We start from the raw sequence: 20212 nt of genomic DNA, 5'->3' as shown, positions 1-20212 counted from the left end.
TTTCTTAATGAGTCATTCACCAGAGACATTCATACATGCATACATCACTCACTCCTCATAGTCTGAAAATACAGTCTATCCTAGCGCATGGCCAAGCAGCCATGCAAGCCTTTTATAGCCGCGAGCGTCCGGGAGCTTCCTGGCTTCTCGGATGGGCCAATCCGAACACGAGCAGGACCTGAGCACGTGACCTTCGATCTCCAGTGGGAGATCACTCCACAGGCATGCTCAGTGGCCCGACATGGAGACTTAGTCCCTGGAGAATCTTGCTGCTGAGCAGCATGCATTGCCATAGCTGTGCCAGAGGTGGCAGCAGCAAGCAAACCCACGGAGCTGGTCTGGGCAGAGCGCCGGGACCGACGAGTTTGCTGAGCAACCTCCTCTGCGGCTGGAGAGGTATAGTGTACTCACTTATTATATATAGCACAGTCCCTTAGTATAAAGTGTACTCACTTATTATGTATAACACAGTCTTTTAGTATATAGTGTACTCACTTATTATGTATAACACAGTCCCTTAGTATTGAGTGTACTCAGTTATGTATAGCACAGTCCCTTTGTATATAATGTACTCACTTATGTATAGCGCTGTCCTTAGTTACATAGTTTCCTCTTTTATTATGTATAACACTGTCTGTTATTACGTACCTTCCTCTCTAGTTATATATGGTGCCGTTCCTTATTATATAGCCTCCTTTGCTGTAAAGTGCAGTACTGTCTCTTACATAGTGTATTCTTGTTATTCACAGCGCCCTCTTTTATTACATAGTCATCTCTCTTAGATATAAAATGACTGCTGATGGAGCAGCCGGTGACCAGACGACCAGTCCATCAGCTCCTCCATTAGAAAAGAAGCTTTACAGTGGTAAATCAGCCGTCAGTGCTTTATATGTGTAACAAGAGAGGACGGTATGTAAGAAAGTCAGGGCTCTATATAATCCAATATGTAAGGGACAGAGGCGTACATAACCAGAGAGGGCACTGTGTAGTAAGAGATGGCAATGTACATACCGTATATACTTGAGTATAAGTCGACCCGAGTATAGGCCGAGGCACCTAATTTTGCCAAGAAAAACTAGGATAACTTATTGACTTGAGTATAAGCCGGTTATGCATTGTAGCCTCATCTCTAACCTGGTATGCATGGCTCCCCATCCCTGTACTTGTAAGCATGGCTCCCCATCCCTGTCCTTGTATGCATGGCTCCCCATCCCTGTCCTTGTATGGATGGCTCCCCATCCCTGTCCTTGTATGGATGGCTCCCCATCCCTGTCCTTGTATGCATGGCTCCCTGTCCCCATCCTTGTACGCAGGTATCCCCGTCCCCATATGCATGGCTCCCCATCCCTGTCCTTGTATGCGTGGCTCCCCATCCCTGTCCTTGTATGCAGGTCTCCCCGGCCAAATCCTTGTACGCATTGCTCCCCGTCTCCGTCCTTGTATGCATGGCTCCCCGTCTCTGTCCTTGTATGCATGGCATCCCGTTCCTGTCCTTGGATGCATGGTTCCTATAAAGAAAACCATCCTACTTACCTTCCCTGCGCCCCCTCGCTGCATCTTGCTCTGGTGCCAACAGCTCTTCCAGCCGAGTGATCACATGTCCCTGCTCATTAAGGCAATGAATATTCACTCCACGCCTATGGGAGTGGAGAGGGGTGAATATTCATTGCTTTAATGAGTGGATACCCATGCTAGCCTAGCTGCTGCTGGAAGATGGAGGCTGTGGCTGCAACTGGGCATGCTATAAGAGAAATAAATATTCTCTGCCAGTGCAGTGAATATTCATTTCTCTTTAGCAGTGGGCACAGGCTTTAGCCACAGCTGCGGCTTCCTGCCTCTGTCACCCAATGCTCCACGCTCCCCCTCCCCCACCGTCTTTCTGTGACAATGACTCGTGTGTAAGCCGAAAGGGGCATTTTCAGCACACAAAAAATGTGCTTAAAAACTCGGCTTATAATAAAGGAGATGTCAAGATCCAGGTTGGATATGACAGGTTTTGAATAAGTAAACTTTTTTTCCTTTGAGCTGGTTGCTTATAGTTATTTTTGCCCCCGGTGGCCATTAGGGTTATTACACAGTGGTGTCTTTTGTTCTAGTTTGCCCCCGGTGGTGGTTAGTGTTATTGCACATGATAATGAAGCAGGTGTGATTCCTTGGGTCCTGCCTATAAAGGTGTAGCAGGTGGTTTCGCTCGCTGTTGGTGATATTGGTTTTTTCCAACCATCCTTGGTGAAGGAAGGAACTTGAGAAGAGTCCCAGGCAGCTCAGTCAGGATCCTGGAGTGGCAGCTATGGTGTCAGTGTGGAGTTCTTGCAAAGCTTCGTGGAGTGGCAGCTATGGTGTCAGCGAGGAGTTCTTGCAAAGCTTGGTGGAGTGGCAGCTAGGGTGAAGGCTGCACTCAGATGCTGGACTCTGTTGCTGGAAGAGAGCTGCACTCAGATGCTGGACTCTGTTGCTGTAAAGCTGCACTCAGATGCGGGACTCTGTTGCTGGAAAGCTGCACTCAGGTGTTGGATCCAGTTGGAGGAAAAGATGCACTCAGGTGTCGGACTCTGTTGCTGGGAGCATTAGCAACAGAGCAAAGCTAAGTGGTGTTTCCCTGTTTGTCACTTTCCTCAATGTGTATTTTAGTGCAGTGGTGGCGTCAGGAGGCAGCTGGATAACGCTGCCACTCAGATGCCAAGGGCAGGTTACCAGAGAGAAGGGTACCTACTCACCATGGTGAGAGCCAGGAGCGCAGCGCTGATATAGATAGACCAGCTTCAGGACCTGCGGGGAGGGCGGAGCGGTAGTAAGGCACCCGAAGTCTAGAGGACCTGCGGTCACGTGACCGCACGTCAGAGAAGCTGGGCGGAGTCACAGACAAGCTTTAGTAGCGCTAACAGTTATGCTGATAATAATGTGGCTAAGAGTAATCCAATAGTCAAACAAGCAATAAGGTCATACCCGGGGCAGGTGGCGAGGTACTGGAGGGATGTACAGAGGAAGGTCAATAACGTAGCCAAGGGTCAGCGAGGTACAGGAGGGGTATTCCAAAGGAGGTCAATAACGTAGCCAAGGGTCATACACATGACGGGCAAGAAAGTACCAAATCAGCAGACAAGAGACGTAAACTGTGACGGGACCGGATCAAGCACCAAACAGACACACCATGACAGGTATGAAGCACAGGCAGAACAGGGTCAGGCACACTCAGCTAAGACTATAAACGACAGAGGACGGCTTTTCCATGAGGCTATAAGAACCCTCCCTGGATCCACAGAGAGGCTTTCCATGTTAACTCTTACATACCCTAACCTGATGTCTCAGTTAACCATGACAGTACCCCCCTTTCAACGGGGGGCCTCCGGACCCCCAGGTCTCTCAGGATATCAAGCATGATATGCCCTATCCAGGCGATCAGCGTGCACCGATCTGGCTGGTACCCAAGACCGGTCCCCCAGACTGTACCCCTTCCAATGCACCAGGTATTGCAAAGACCCACGAACCCATCGAGACTGTACAATATGTTGAATTTCGAATTCCATATGTCCGTCAACCAATACTGGGATTGGAAGAGAACCAGGATCCTCCACCATCGAACCTACAGGTTTAAGCAAAGACCTATGGAAAACATTATGGAGTTTCAAAGATGAAGGAAGGAGTAAGCGATACGCTTCCCGGGTTAATCACTTCGGTTATCTCATAAGGGCCAATGAATTTCGGCCCAAGTTTGGTGGAGGGTAACCTTAGGCTTATGTTTCACGTGGAAAGCCACACCTTATCCCCATGCTGAAGCGTCTGACCAGAGCCCCTCTTATTATCAGCGAAAAATGTATATCTCCCTTGTGCTTTAGAGATATTCAAACGCACCTTTGACCATAGATCACTGATCCGGTTGACACAGTCCTCAGCCCCCGGACAGTTAGAATCCAGACGTGAGAATTCACCGAAATAAGGGTTTAATCCGTAATTAATAAAAAACGGTGACCTACCAGTGGATTGATTTACACGATTGTTGAAGGCGAATTCCGCCAATGGCAAGGCATCACATCAGTCATCCTGCAAAGTGGAAGTCAAACATCGGAGAATCTGTTCCAGCGACTGATTGGTGCGCTCCGTTTGTCCATTGCTTTCTGGGTGATAAGCTGAAGAAAAAGATAGAGATATCCCCAACTTCTTGCGAAAGGCCTGCCAAAACTTAGCTACAAATTGTGTCCCCCTATCGGACACAATATTCATAGGCACCCCATGAAGACGAACAACCTGAGAAAGGAAATGTTTAGAAAGAACTTCAGCAGATGATAACTTAGCCATAGGTACAAAGTGTGCCAACTTGGAGAATCTGTCCACAATTACCTAAACCACAGTGTTACCCTGGGATGGAGGGAGATTAGTAATGAAGTCCATGGACAAATGAGTCCAAGGTCTTCTAGGGATTGGTAAAGGCACCAATTTCCTGGCCGGCAATGAGAGCTCTTGGAACGGGCACACACCCCACATGCTGCGACATATCTCTTAACCTCTGCAAATATAGACGGCCACCAAAAAACTCTTTTTACTGCTTCACATGTGGCTGCAATACCTGGATGAGCGCCCAGTTTTGAGTCATGGAACTCCAGCAGGAGATTGGTGCGCAAGTGCTGTGGAACAAACAATTTATGTGCGGGTTTGGACATTGGAGCTAAAGATTGAGCCCCCACAATCTCTCGCTCCAATTCCGAAGACAGCTCCGCTATAACCACCCTGGGTTGAAGAATGGAGGACGGTAGGTCAGGGGCGGACAACGGCTCAAAACTGCGTGATAATGCATCCGCTTTCACATTCTTCACCCTGGTTGAAAGGTAATCGAAAATTGAAACCTGGAGAAAAAAAGTGACCAGCAGGCCTGCCTGGGAGTCAATCTTTTGGCAGTTTTAATATATTCCAAATTTTTGTGATCAGTAATGACTGTGATAGGGTGAGCTGCCCCCTCCAAAAAATGCCTCCACTCTTCAAAACGCCAACTTGATTGCCAGAAGCTCTCTGTTCCCAACGTCGTAATTTCTCTCTGCTGGAGAAAATTTTTTTGAAAAATAGGCACAAGGCCTAAGGTTAGTCAGAGTAGATGACCCCTGAGACAATACAGCCCCCACCCCCACCTCTGAAGCATCAACCTCCACTACAAATGGCAAGGATGGGTCCGGTTGAACCAATATCGGAGCAGACATAAAGCAATTCTTTAGGACAAGAAAAGATTGTTTGGCTTGAGGAGATCAATTGCTAATATCAGCCGCTTTACATGTGAGGTCAGTGAGAGGCTTAACTATCTGTGAAAAGCCTTTAATGAACCTGCGATAATAGTTTGCGAATCCCAAGAAGCGCTGGAGTCCCTTCAGGTCCTGAGGTTGGACCCACTCCACAATGGCTTGCACCTTCTTGGGATCCATCCAAAACCCCTGTGGCGAGATTATGAGCCCTAAAAATGTCAATTCCTGGACAAAAAATGTAAATTTTTCAAGCTTGACGAAGAGTTGATTTTCTCTGAGTCTTTGGAGAACTGTCTTAACATGTAATAAATGAGAATCCTTGTCAGCGGAATATATTAGGATATCATCTAGATAGACAACAACAAAGCGGCCAATAAGGTCCACAAATACCACATTAAAGAAATTTTGAAAGACAGCTGGTGCGTTAGCGAGACCAAATGGCATCACCAAATTTTCAAACAATCCCTCTGACGTGAGGAACGCTGTCTTCCATTCATCTCCTTCTCTGATTCTTATCAAGTTATAGGCCCCTCTAAGATCCAATTTAGAAAATCACTTAGCCCCTGAGAGCTGGTTACTAGAGTTGAGCGACTTTTGTTTTTTTAGGGTCGAGTTTCGTTTCGTGAAACCCGACTTTTCCAAAAGTCGGGTCGAGCAAGATCGGCCGATTATAGGGAAAAGTCGGGGTCGTCCCGAAACACGAAACCCAATGTAAGTCAATGGGGAATAAAAGTCGGCAGTGAGAGGAGGACAGGAAACACACCTACAGTGCTCATTTGAATGCCAAAAGCATCAATTCTTCTTACTTAAGCTTGTCAACCTTAATTAACTTCATAATACAAGTTACGCACTGAAAAATGGGGGTTATTTGGCTAAAGTTGTGGGGGGGTAGGGCTGGCTCCAGGTTTTTATGTGCCCTGGGCGAAAGAGCGCCCCTTTAACACATACCACAACTCATCATGCTCCGATACGGCAGAGAAATAGCGGTATAGTACAATGAAAAATACTTCACTTTTTACATCTCATGACGGCGCCCATCTATTTCTCCATACAGAATCATTGGTCCCATATAATGTTTGAAACAGTATATGATGAGCTCCACATAAAGCTACAGTATATGTTGGTCCCCATGGATGAAGCTCCACTGTCTTATGGGCCCAAATAATGCTCCAAACATAATGGGCCCCATTTCTAATGCTCTAGTGTATAGTGGGCCCCATCTATCATTCTCCAGAGTATAGTGCTCCCCAAAAATTGCTGTCCCAACATTGAAAACAATGAAATAAGTCTCCTCGCTAGGGAATCCCTGTACTAGTCTGGACTCCTCGTCGTCCCCATCTTCCATCTCACTGCACAGTATTTCAATCTTGCAAGTGCTGTGATCCTGAGCAAGCAGGGGGGGCCCACTCGTTGGCGACGGCACTGGCACAGGGCCCCTGATAGTACGGTGGTGTGTCTGATGGTGGGTGGGCCGAACCTGCACTTTCATCTGCAGCTTCCTCTTTGTCACCGTGTAAGATGGAACTGTATATGGGAAGGGTAACCTGAGTTTCATCAGGGTCAGATTCAGGCCGTGTAGCGTGCGAGGGGAATGTAGTGGTCTGGGTCAATGTACCAGCAGATTCATTGAGCAGTGGCTGGGCATCAGTGCACTTGTGTCGCCCCCAGGAGTACGGTCGCCACAGTGGCATTACCTTCCTCCTAGGGAGTGTGATGTCATGCTTGGGAGCAACGAAGGATCTCTCTAGCAGGTTAACTGATTGGGCGGCGTTATTCCCACGAGTCATGACCCTCCAAACAGCGTTCATGAAGGCAAAGTGTTTGTTTTACATGGGCAGTATGGTTGCAAAGCTGAACCTTAAAGGAATGTCCAGAAGGGCACCACCAGGAGTGGAGCCTACGGTTAAATTCGACTCCACCTGGGAAACCTCAACCATGCCAGCTACAGAACAGATGCACACATTGCAAGCTTAATTCCGTTAACGAACGAGACTCCGTCATGCCCCGCGGTCCGAGTCCGGCTTACTAAAGGGACACGTGAGGCTCTGGCACATGAGATTGGCCAATAACTGGTGTGTCATGCCCTTACATGTCCGTGGCTGCATGTGAACTACACTGAAAAGGCCAGCGTTTGTCGCTTACAGGTGTAGATAACCCGCTGAACAACGTTAGTGATGGGGATCACTGATTACAATTATTACCCGCGAACGATGATTTCCCAGTAAGTGCCGGTCAACCGCAGTTCCGGAATTAGGCCTAACCGTCATTCCTGCAAAAATGAAAAACTTACGTGTGCAAACCACAGGTGCTGTAGCTTGCTTAACAGCTCGCCAGCCGTTCTCACGCCCAGTATGGATTACATGTGATTGCACAAAGGTGAGAAAGGGTACCGTATCCCCGGATAACATGTATGGATAGCGTACACATTCAAAATATATGTCTATAAATCAGGAGGCAGGCTCAGACGGTGTTAGGCCCAGTATGGATTGCACGTGATTGCACAAAGGTGAGAAAGGGTACCGTATCCCAGGATAACATGTATGGATAGCGTACACATTCAAAATATATGTCTATACATCAGAAGGCAGGCTCAGACGGTGTTAGGCCCAGTATGGCTTGCACGTGATTGCACAAAGGTGAGAAAGGGTACCGTATCCCAGGATAACATGTATGGATAGCGTACACATTCAAAATATATGTCTATACATCAGGAGGCAGGCTCAGATGGTGTTAGGCCCAGTATGGCTTGCACGTGATTGCACAAAGGTGAGAAAGGGTACCGTATCCCCGGATAACATGTATGGATAGCGTACACATTCAAAATATATGTCTATACATCAGGAGGCAGGCTCAGATGGTGTCAGGCACAGTATGGATTTGACGGCCCTGACTACACAGTGGAGGAGCAGGGAGAGGTAAAGATTGCAAATGCTGGGGCCCTGCCCAAGCAAGGGGGGCCCACTCGTGGGCGTCGGTACTGGCACTGGGCCCCTCATAGTACGGCGGTGTGTCTGACGGCGGGTGTGCACCACCACCGTCAGAGACACTTGATTGCACTATGAGGGACCCTGTGCCAGTGCCCGCGCCCAAGAGTCAGCCTACCCACCTGTCCAGGGCAACGGCACTCGCACGGTGTCGTGCGCTAGGTGGTGACCCCGGCCATGGGGGGGGGAGGCAGCACAGTTAGGGAGTTTTAGAAAGTGGCATATGTTGATGTTGGACATTCAGCTGATGCAAAAGGCGAAATAGGTCAAGTCCCAGGAAGAGGTGGACCAAAGCAAGCCATTTTTCTGTCACCCTATGTGTCATCAGGGGAAGGTGGGACAAAATCCTTGGAAACCCATGCATGGTTCATTTTAATGAAGGTTAGATCATCCACATTTTGGGTTGACAGACGGGTCCTTTTTTTTCTGTCAGGATTGATCCAGCTGTCCACAGGTGTCCAGTTTAAACAGGTGTCCAGTTTAGCGGCCCAATAGTCAAAGGGGAATGACCTGTGTGGGAGAACATCGATATGGGAGGAAAAGTAGTTTGTAACCATAGTTGACAACTGCTGTCTCCTGTCACTTTCCATCGATGCAGTATTACCAGTTGTGTGAGCGGTACTTGAAAAATCAGTCCACAACATTGTCATGAAACCCCTGTCTCCAACGCCACTTCTGCTGTGTGCACCATGAACACCTCTACCAAGCTGCCCCCGGCCCGTACGGCTCGTGTGAGAACCATCACCGCTGCTGTGTGCTGGGAATGCCTCAAGCAACCGATTTACCAGAGTTGCTTGTTTATTAGCCAATATTAGGTCAAGGTTCTCCTGTGGCATGATGTTTTGTAATTTGCCTTTATAGCGTGGATCCAGGATGCTGGCCAACCAGTAGTCGTCATCGTTCATCATTTTGGCAATGCGGGGGTCCCTTTTTAGGATCCGAAATGCATAATCTGACATGTGGGCCAATGTTCCCGGTGTCAATGATGCACTGCGAATGCTGGTTGGAGGAGCACTTTCTGGCAAATCCACATCCCTCCAGTCACGCACAAACCCTGTACCAGATCTTGCCACGCCAACATTTTCACTTGCCCCACGAGATGCATCCTCCTCCCCAAAGTAATCATCCCCATCATCATCCTCCTCCTCCTCTTCTTCCTCCACCTCGTCCAGGAGAGGTCCCTGAGCAGACAATGGCTGAATGTCATCAAGGATTCCCTCCTCGTCAACATTGGCTGCAGACGCCTGCTCCTTAAGGTGCGTCAAAGTTTGCATGAGCAGACGCATAAGTGGGATGCTCATGCTTAGGATGGCATCGTCTGCGCTTACCAGCCGTGTGCATTCCTCAAAACACTGAAGGACTTTACAGAGGTCTTTCAGCTTTGACCACTGCACACCTGTCAACTCCATGTCTGCTCTCAAAGTGCCTGGCCGTGTATCCTCCCACAAATGCATTATGGCCTGCCTCTGCTCGCACAGCCGCTCCACCATGTGCAGGGTGGAGTTCCACCTTGTTGCAATGTCGATAATGAGGCGGTGGTTGGGAAGGTGGAGCAATCGCTGCAGCTTCTGCATACGAACGGAGTGTACAGGCGACCGGCGGCTGTGCGCGCACAGTCTTCACACCTTCTGGATAATTTTTGAGGAAGCACTGCACCACCAGGTTCAAGGTGTGAGCCAAGCAAGGTATGTGGCTGAGTTTTGAAAGGGCTATGGCTGCCACAAAATTACGGCCGTTATCACTAACTACCTTGCCTGCCTCAAGATGTACACTGCCCACCCATGACTCAGTTTGCCGCTTCAAGTACTCGGCCAGCACCTCGGCGGTGTGTCTGTCGCCCAAACACATCATCTGCAACACAGCCTGCTGACGCTTTCCACTAGCTGCTCGATAGGGGGACACCTCATGTGCAACAGTGGCAGCTGCAGATGGAGTGCTCGTACGACTGCGCTCTGTGGACGAGCTTTCACTTCTGGAGGAGGAGGAGGAGGAGGGTCGAACTCCTACAGCCAACTGTTTCCTATACCGTGGGCTAGGCAGCACTGTCCCACCACCGCTGTCCCCTGTGGACCCTGCATCCACCACATTAACCCAGTGCGCAGTGATGGACACGTAACGGCCCTGGCCATGCCGACTGGACCATGCATCAGTTGTGAGGTGCACCTTTACACTCACTGACTGCTTGAGTGCATGGACAATGCGGTCTTTTACATGATGGTGGAGGGCTGGGATGGCTTTGCGAGAGAAGAAGTGGCGACTGGGTAGGTCATAGCGTGGTACTGCATAGGCCATGAGTTCGCGGAAAGCTGCGCTTTCCACCAACCGATAGGGCATCATCTCAAACGAGATTAGTTTGGCAATGTGGGCGTTCAAACCCAGTGTACGCGGATGAGAGACTGAGTACTTTCTTGACCTACTCAAAGTGTCTGGGAGGGTGAGCTGGACTTGAGAGCTGCATATGGTGGAAGTAGCGGTGGACAGGGCGGACTGAGAGAGGGTTGATGATGGTGATGGAGTTGGTGTTCTTTCTGATGGCCTAGATTCAGTATTTCGTTGATATAACAGTGGGATTCCCTGACTGCTGTGGCCTTGCAACGACACCTCAACATTTGCTGCTGTGCTAACCGGTGGGCTTACAGTGGGGGAAACAATGTAGCGTTGCTGACTACCTTCTTTGTGATCAGTTGCACATGTGGCACTTGAGGTTTGGTGTTGTGTCCACGCTTACAAGTGCATGGTGGTTAAATGTCTAAGCATGCAACTGGTATTCAAATTTTTCAGATTTTTCCCTCGGCTAAAGGTCTTTGCGCACTTCTTACAGATAACCTTGGCCTGATCATGAGGATTTTGTTCAAAAAAGTGCCACACTGCACTCTTCCTACTTTGGCAGACATTTTGCGGCCTAGCACGCTGTGATCTTTTGACCCTCTGGACAAGCTGTCCAGCAACTCTTTTGATTTTTGGAACCTGTCTTTGGAGTGCTCCGGGCCTGCCAGATAACAGCTGTTGCGATGTCGATGTCTGCTGTGGATGCTCCTCATCTGAGCTATTGGAAGCAGCACCCTCTTCCCCCAATGGATGCCAATCTGGGTCAACAACTGGGTCATCCATCACCTCCTCTTCAATGTCATGTGCACCTTCCTCTGTGTCACCGTGTATGGTGGTATAGTGTGCGGGAAGGGGCACCTGAGTCTCATCAGGGTCAGAATCTGGCTCTGTACACTGCGAGGACAATGTAGTGCTCTGAGTGAATGTACCAGCAGAATCATCTGTCAGCAGCTGTGCATCAGTGCACTCCATGTCAGATTCATCTTGGCCTGGGTAATTCACCATTTCACTTGATAATCCAGGCATGGTATGTGAAAACAGCTCCATGGAGTAATCAGTAGTATGGCCTGCGTCATCCTTCAATCTTGGTTGGGGTGAAGGACACAAGGAAAGGTGTGGTTCATGAACATGAGCCTCCAATGACGACTCAGTGCTTTTACTTTTTACAACTTCAGAAGAGGAGGCGATAGAGCTGGAGGCTGAGTCAGCAATGTAAGACAAAACTTTTGCCTGATGCTCTGGCTTTAAAAGCGGTTTGCCAACTCCTAGAAAACTAAGCCTTCGAAGCCTTATGGAGCCAGACGATGACACAGGCTCAACACCTCCTGTATTCGGCCCTATTTTGCTCTTGCCACTACCATCAGATCCACCACCAACACCATCATTACCAGCTGCCAACCCCCGCCCAAATCCATGGCCTCTTCCACCAGCCTTCCTCATTTTTTGTAGAAATGTAGACAAAATCCAACAAACTATATAGTAATGTAAAACAAGGTACAAGGTGTCTATAGGACAGGGGAGATTTTGAATTTCTGCACACACTTGTGGACACTGGACACTTATGGATTGTGTGAGGCCCACTGAATATCAGAGCGCTATGTCACAGGCTCGATGGCACAGGTGTGAAAAAAGTGACTACAGGATAAGGGAGATTTTGAATTTCTGCAGACACTTGTGGACACTGGACACTTGGATTGTGTGAGGCCCACTGAATATCAGAGCGCTATGTCACAGGCTCGATGGCACAGGTGTGAAAAAAGTGACTACAGCATAAGGGAGATTTTGAATTTCTGCAGACACTTGTGGGCACTGGACACTTTTGGATTGTGTGAGGCCCACTGAATATCAGAGCGCTATGTCACAGGCTCGATGGCACAGGTGTGAAAAAAGTGAGTACAGGATAAGGGAGATTTTGAATTTCTGCAGACACTTGTGGACACTGGACACTTGGATTGTGTGAGGCCCATTGAATATCAGAGCGCTATGTCACAGGCTCGATGGCACAGGTGTGAAAAAAGTGACTACAGGATAAGGGAGATTTTGAATTTCTGCAGACACTTGTGGACACTGGACACTTTTGGATTGTGTGAGGCCCACTGAATATCAGAGCGCTATGTCACAGGCTCGATGGCACAGGTGTGAAAAAAGTGACTACAGGATAAGGGATATTTTGAATTTCTGCAGACACTTGTGGACACTGGACACTTTTGGATTGTGTGAGGCCCACTGAATATCAGAGCGCTATGTCACAGGCTCGATGGCACAGGTGTGAAAAAAGTGACTACAGGATAAGGGAGATCTGGAATTTCTGCAGACACTTGTGGACATTGGACACTTGGATTGTGTGAGGCCCACTGAATATCAGAGCGCTATGTCACAGGCTCGATGGCAAAGGTGTGAAAAAAGTGACTACAGGATAAGGGAGATTTTGAATTTCTGCAGACACTTGTGGACACTGGACACTTTTGGATTGTGTGAGGCCCACTGAATATCAGAGCGCTATGTCACAGGCTCGATGGCACAGGTGTGAAAAAGTGACTACAGGATAAGGGAGATTTTGAATTTCTGCAGACACTTGTGGACACTGGACACTTTTGGATTGTGTGAGGCCCACTGAATATCAGAGCGCTATGTCACAGGCTCGATGGCACAGGTGTGAAAAAAGTGACTACAGGATAAGGGAGATTTTGAATTTCTGCAGACACTTGTGGACACTGGACACTTTTGGATTGTGTGAGGCCCACTGAATATCAGAGCGCTATGTCACAGGCTCGATGGCACAGGTGTGAAAACAGTGGCTACAGGATAAGGGAGATTTTGAATTTCTGCAGACACTTGTGGACACTGGACACTTTTGGATTGTGTGAGGCCCACTGAATATCAGAGCGCTATGTCACAGGCTCGATGGCACAGGTGTGAAAAAAGTGACTACAGGATAAGGGAGATTTTGAATTTCTGCAGACACTTGTGGACACTGGACACTTTTGGATTGTGTGAGGCCCACTGAATATCAGAGCGCTATGTCACAGGCTCGATGGCACAGGTGTGAAAAAAGTGACTACAGGATAAGGGAGATTTTGAATTTCTGCAGACACTTGTGGACACTGGACACTTTTGGATTGTGTGAGGCCCACTGAATATCAGAGCGCTATGTCACAGGCAGAAATTGGCTAGTGTGTCACAAACTACAAGGTGTATGTAGAATTGGGCAGAATAGGAATCTCCCTAGAGTGTAGGTCTGTAAGAACGGAACAAGTCCTCCACTTATCCTTCCACAGTGACACACAGATAGCTTCACTGTGGCTGTGATAACAGCCGTTACACGGTACTGTGTGAGGAGCGTACACCGCTGTATGGTGTGAAAAAATGCACGCTCAGTACCTCATCAGGACAAAAAAAAATATTGGGATTGCTTTTAAAAAAGCAGTTTGCAGAGCAGTGAGGAAACAGCAATGCAGCTGTCAGGAAGCCTTAGAAGGCAGCCTAACAACCAACACCGCTGATCCACCACAATATAGCCTCCCCTTGCACTGCACACACAGTGACTGGTGTGTTGTACAGGCAAAATCGCTAGCAGCAGAAGCAGTTTTTTTTTCTTCTTCCCTGCCTAACGCTCTCCCTACAGAATCAGCAACCTCTCCCTATGCTAAGATCGGCAGAAGTAAGATGGCGGTCGGCGTTGCCGCCCTTTTATAACCCCTGTGACGCCCACCAAAGCAAGCCAATCACTTGCATGCCCTTCTGAAAGATGGTGGTGACCCCTGCCTATGTCATCACGTTGCCCACAGTGTCCGTGGATCCTGATTGGCTGAAAAAGAGCGCAAAACAAACTTTTGAAACGCGACTTTGGCGCGTAAGTCGCTGACCTCGTGGCCGACCTGATCCTAGGGTCGGGTTTCGTTTCATGAAACCCGACTTTGCCAAAAGTCGGGGACTTTTGAAATTTTTCGACCCGTTTCGCTCAACTCTACTGGTTACACAAATCTGGAATCAGGGGTAAGGGGTATGTATTTCTGACCGTAATTTTGTTGAGTTCTCGAAAGTCGAGGCAGGGACGTAGGCCACCATCTTTCTTTTTAACAAAGAAAACTCCTGCTGCTACTGGGGAAACTGAAGGTCTTATGTGCCCTTTACGGAGACTTTCAGCGATGTATTCCTTCATAGCTAGACGCTCAGGGCCTGACAAATTGAATAAATGAGCTTCGGGCAATTTGGACCCAGGGATCAGATCAATATTTCAGTCAAATGGCCTATTCGGGGGTAATGCCTCGGCCTCACTTTCAGAAAACACGTCTTCAAAGTCCTTGAGGTACTCCGGAATACCCTCCAGACTGACAGAAGACTCGTAGACAGTTTTTGCGGGTGACACACACAAGACAGATTTATGGCAACAGTCAAAACATTTAGAACCCCACTTGACAATCTCCCTTTTTTCCCAATCAATCACTGGGTTGTGCCGTTGAAGCCACGGCATGCCTATTACCAGCCCTGCGGGCAATTTGTCCATCACAAAACATTTAATCTTCTCTAGATGAGAAGCACCGATTTGCAGGGAAAAACTGTCAGAAACAAAAAGAATCCCTGAACGGGTGAGGGGGGAAGAGTCGATGTGTTATGATCAGTCACCGAAGGAGGAAAAAACAAAATACAGCTAAGTCCAGAAAAACCAGAGAGGTTGGCAGCTATCGGATTGCAGACCCCTGAACCTATCCACAACAACTAGCAGTAGCCGTGGGGGGTTCCTACGGTGCCCTAGACCCCTCGATCACAGCCGGAGAGCTACATAGCCTAAAGACAGAAAGGGGAAAAACTAAACTGCCCCAGAGCAGATCCCAAAGCAATAGGCAGCCCCCAACATATAATGACGGTGAAGCAAGATGAAAACACAAACACAGATAGAAGGATAGGTTGAGCAAATGATGGGGCCCAAGCTAACTACATAGGACAGGATAGGAAAGCTGCTGGCTGCCATCCGCAAAAACCCTATCAAAATGAGCCACCCGACTGATAGGAAAAACAGGCCCTGAAGTCGCTAGGCTTCAAAAGACTATATCAGCACTCAGGTATATTCTGAAGACAGAACAAAAGATCAACAGATCAGAGACAAAAATGGAATTCAGCTCATCCCCGGCCGGGGCTGGCAGAATTTCCAAAAAACAAGGCAAGACAAAAACAAAACTGAAGAGTACAAAGCAGAGCAGAAAAACTTAGCTTTGAGATGCAGGAATCAGACTGGTCTCCAAGAATCCAGCAGGAAAATCACCAGCCAGGAAGAAGGGCGTCGACAGCCTTATATCCAGTCCTCAATTCCAGCCACCCAGTTATCATCTAGCTGCCCAGGTGTTTGGTAATCAGTCTCACTACCTTCCTTCACCAGAGGAGGGAGTTCATCAGACCTCAATGGTGAAGGGAAAAATGAACTCACAACACGATGGCCACGATTTTCAGTGGGGTCTCCAGCCTGACTGTCCCTATCTTGAGTTGGGAGATGATACGGGAGCAGACCAGATTGAGGGATGAACCGCAGTGTACCAATGCTGTAGAAACAAAATGATAATAGTCTACTACCAGTTATTTGAAGGATGCCTTCTCCAAACTGCCATTTTTAGATCTCTCCACAGGTGTTCTATGGGATTCAGGTCTGGACTCATTGCTGGCCACCTTATAAGTCTCCAATGCTTTCTCTCAAACCATTTTCTAGTGCTTTTTGAAGTGTGTTTTGGGTCATTGTCCTGCTGGAAGACCCATGACCTCTGAGGGAGACCCAGCTTTCTCACACTGGGCCCTACATTATGCTGCAAAATTTGTTGGTAGTCTTCAGACTTCATAATGCCATACATACGGTCAAGCAATCCAGTGCCAGAGGCAGCAAAGCAACCCCAAAACATCAGGGAACCTCCGCCATGTTTGACTGTAGGGACCGTGTTCTTTTCTTTGAATGCCTCTTTTTTTCTCCTGCAAACTCTATGTTGATGCCTTTGCCCAAAAAGCTCTACTTTTGTCTCATCTGACCAGAGAACATTCTTCCAAAACGTTTTAGGCTTTTTCAGGTAAGTTTTGGCAAACTCCAGCCTGGCTTTTTTATGTCTCGGGGTAAGAAGTGGGGTCTTCCTGGGTCTCCTACCATAAAGTCCCTTTTAATTCAGATGCCGACGGATAGTACGGGTTGACACTGTTGTACCCTTGGACTGCAGGGCAGCTTGAACTTGTTTGGATGTTAGTCAAGGTTCTTTATCCAACATCCGCACAATCTTGTGTTGAAATCTCTTGTCAATTTTTCTTTTCCGTCCACATCTAGGGAGGTTAGCCACAGTGCCATGGGCTTTAAACTTCTTGATGACACTGCGCACGGTAGACACAGGAACATTCAGGTCTTTGGAGAAAGACTTGAAGCCTTGAGATTGCTCATGCTTCCTTAAAATTTGGTTTCTCAAGTCCTCAGACAGTTCTTTGGTCTTCTTTCTTTTCTCCATGCTCAATGTGGTACACACAAGGACACAGGACAGAGGTTGAGTCAACTTTAATCCATGTCAATTGGCTGCAAGTGTGATTTAGTTATTGCCAACACCTGTTAGGTGCCACAGGTAAGTTACAGGTGCTGTTAATTACACAAATTAGAGAAGCATCACATGATTTTTCGAACAGTGCCAATACTTTTGTCCACCCTCTTTTTTATGTTTGGTGTGGAGTTATATCCAATTTGGCTTTTGGACAATTCTTTTTGTGTTTTTTCATTTAAGACAAATTAAATGAAGATAATAATACCAAAGAATTTGTGTTTGCAATCATTTTCAGGAAGAAACTGAGTATTATCTGACAGAATTGCAGGGGTGTCATTACTTTTGGCCACAACTGTATGTGTGTGGCCATATATACATATCTTACATATCTGTAGTTATGTCACCATAAAAGAAGGGGGGCCCAGACACATTTCTTGCACAGTGGCCACAAGAATAATGAAGATGGTGATTATTTGAATGGTAATGATGATGAAGGAGATGGAAAAGAAACTAGGAAGGAGATGACTTGAAGGTAACAAAAAATGAAGAGAATGATGAGGTAGATGAATAATTAAAGAAAATGAACAGAAGGAAGATGAAATCAACGAAAAGAGTAAAATGAAAAAGTAGAAAGAATGAACATGATTATGATGATGAGGAAGATGAATGAGAAGAAGGAAACCAAAGAAGGAGATGAAGAAGAAGGTAGATAAAAGTTAAAAACAGGACTGCTGGCTACTTTCTAGGAATAACCTCCCTTCCCTTTTTCTTTTGTGTCTTTCTTATTAATGTTCACACTTGACTGATAAAAAAAATGTTTGAATGTTTGTTCTCCTGGATTTGTTCAGGTAAATATAAGCAGCTTCATTCTAATGTGTTGTGTAAAATTCATTATGGACACTAGCCGCCCACTACGACTTTCTGCAGTCATTACACAACCTCTAAGAGTTGGCATAGATGTTTAAGTGTTCTTCAATTAATAATATTTTGCTCATAAATGACATTTATTGATGTTGTTAGTGAATATTCAATTAGCAGAATCAACTATTGTTACTGGACTTCAAAGTATTTTGCTCCCCTAACAGTTCATTATGGTGAATTTTACAATTCATAGAATGCACAATATTATAGTTCTATAAATACCATGCTCATTAGAGAAAATATAGAAGATTGGAGCAATCGCTCGTTCTCCAAAATCGTCAGCTCGCGTAACAAGTGCTTCTTTTATTATCTTATATCCAGAAAGTATCACCATTTTCTTCGGTCCAAAGTGCAAAGTATATATTTCGCCATACTTCTCAGAAAGCTGCAAAATATAATTTTTTTAGTTATATAAAACATTCATTTGAATAGTACTTCTGTAGAGACAAAAATTGTATACCACAATGTCACTCAAACAGAACTAATAAAGATAAGCTTCCAACAAGCCACAGTTGCTGTTGAGACCATAAAGCTTGGGGAATATGCAAAAAGTTTGAAATGATCACAGTCACGGCACCATAGAATCATAGGTCATCATGTCCAGCCCACAACTCAATGCAGGATTCAATAAACCATCTTATGTGTGTAGATAAAAACTGGAATGACAATAAGAGCAACAGGGTCTTATCCAGATTACAAAAAGAGAAAATTGGATTTGCTCAACTTGGGGAGATGTGAAAGTCACAACCCCTTTGTTAGTTTGTAAGGCCTCTTTCACACTTCCGTTTTTGACAATCAGTCAAGATCCGCCAATTTAGAAAAAAAACGGATCCGCCATTTTTCTTTGCGGATCCGTTTTTTTCCCCATTGACTTTCATTATTGGCGGATCATGACTGATTGCCGTCCGTTACATCCGTTTTTTTGAGGATCCACCACAATGTTAGTGTCCGTCACCATCCTCAAAGATTTCTAAACGGAGCTTGCAACGTTTCTTTTTCCGGCGGATCCTCCAGACACTGAATTAACCCCAAAATCTGTCTGGGTGCCGGAAAAAAAAAAATCTCTCTCTCTCTCTCTCTCTCTCCATCCCTCCCTCGCTCTCTCTCTCTCTCCTTCCCAGCCAGCGGTTCCTTTAAATTTCCTCATTTTCAGGATCCGTCTAAAAACGGATCCTGTGCCATCCGTTCACATCAGTTCAGAACGGATCCGCTTGTCTGCCTTTTTGGTGGATTGTAACTGATGCAAATAACTGAAGTGTGAAAGAGGCCTAAGCAATGACGGTTGCAGCAGATCTAACAAACAGATAATAGACAAACTTGGAGATGAAAGTGGGTGTAAAACTACGCTGCAGAGAATCCAATATACAAAAGGAGGCAAGATGCTATTTTTATTTGTCAATGCGTTTTGAAGTTATCCTACCTCTTCATCTGGGCAAACCACAATGATAAACTATGTGGTATGGATGTGATTTTATAGTGGATAATTACTTCACGTCTTCTAGACTCTATGCTTGTCTTAATCCATCACAGAAGTGTGTTTGCCTTTTTTGCTGCTGTATTACACTGTTGACTGATGTGTATACTAATAGATCACAGACTGCACAAGTCCTTTTCACAGATGCTGTTTCTTAGTTCTAGCCCTCCCATTCTGTAGATGTAATTTTCATTTTACTTGCCTAGATGTTGAATCTATTAGTTGCTGCTCATTGTTCAAGCTTATTTAGATCATTCTGAATCCTATCTCTGTCTTCTTTAGGCCTCTTTCACACATCAGTTTTTTGCCTTCAGGCGCGATCCGGCTTTTTTTGGAAAAAACGGATCCGGCAAAATGCAATGCCGGATCCGGTTTTTCCCCATTGACTTGCATTAGCGCCGGATCGTGCCGGATGGCATTGCGTTTCATCCGTTTTTTGCCGGATCCGGCAACTTGTCTCATTCCGGCGTCTTGAAAAAACGTCTACTGTAACGTTTTTTGTCTCCGGCGAAAAAGCCGGAAGCGCCGGATCCGGCGCTTCCAGCTTTTTGCTACAATGAAAGTCTATGGGTGCCGGAATGCGCCGGATCCAGAAAAAGACGGATCCAGCAACCGGATCCGGTTTTTTTAAGTCTGCGCATGCTCAGATCCAATTGGCCAGCCCCCAGGAACAGAGACGGATCCAGCAAAAAAACGGATCCGTTTCTACAGTTCTCCAAAATTTATGCCGGATCCGTTTTTTCTAAAAAAAGCCGGATCATGCCTGACGGCAAAAAA

General features: G+C 46.7%; 1 protein-coding gene across 1 annotated transcript in view; it reads right to left on the bottom strand.

Moving 5' to 3' along the window:
* The window catches only part of LOC141047809 (cytochrome P450 2K1-like), a 50842-nt gene that overhangs the window by 20530 nt on the left and 10100 nt on the right, over positions 1 to 20212 (bottom strand). Inside the window, exon 2 of the mRNA XM_073543128.1 lies at positions 18184 to 18346. Coding sequence (XP_073399229.1) covers positions 18184 to 18346 — 163 coding nt within the window. The remainder of the gene's footprint in view (positions 1 to 18183; positions 18347 to 20212) is intronic.

The sequence above is a fragment of the Dendrobates tinctorius genome, unplaced genomic scaffold (genome assembly GCF_039654945.1).
Source record: "Dendrobates tinctorius isolate UK_male_01 unplaced genomic scaffold, ASM3965494v1 ptg000129l, whole genome shotgun sequence".
NCBI classification, from domain to species: Eukaryota; Metazoa; Chordata; class Amphibia; order Anura; family Dendrobatidae; genus Dendrobates; species Dendrobates tinctorius.
This window is presented reverse-complemented; position numbering and strand designations above follow the sequence as displayed.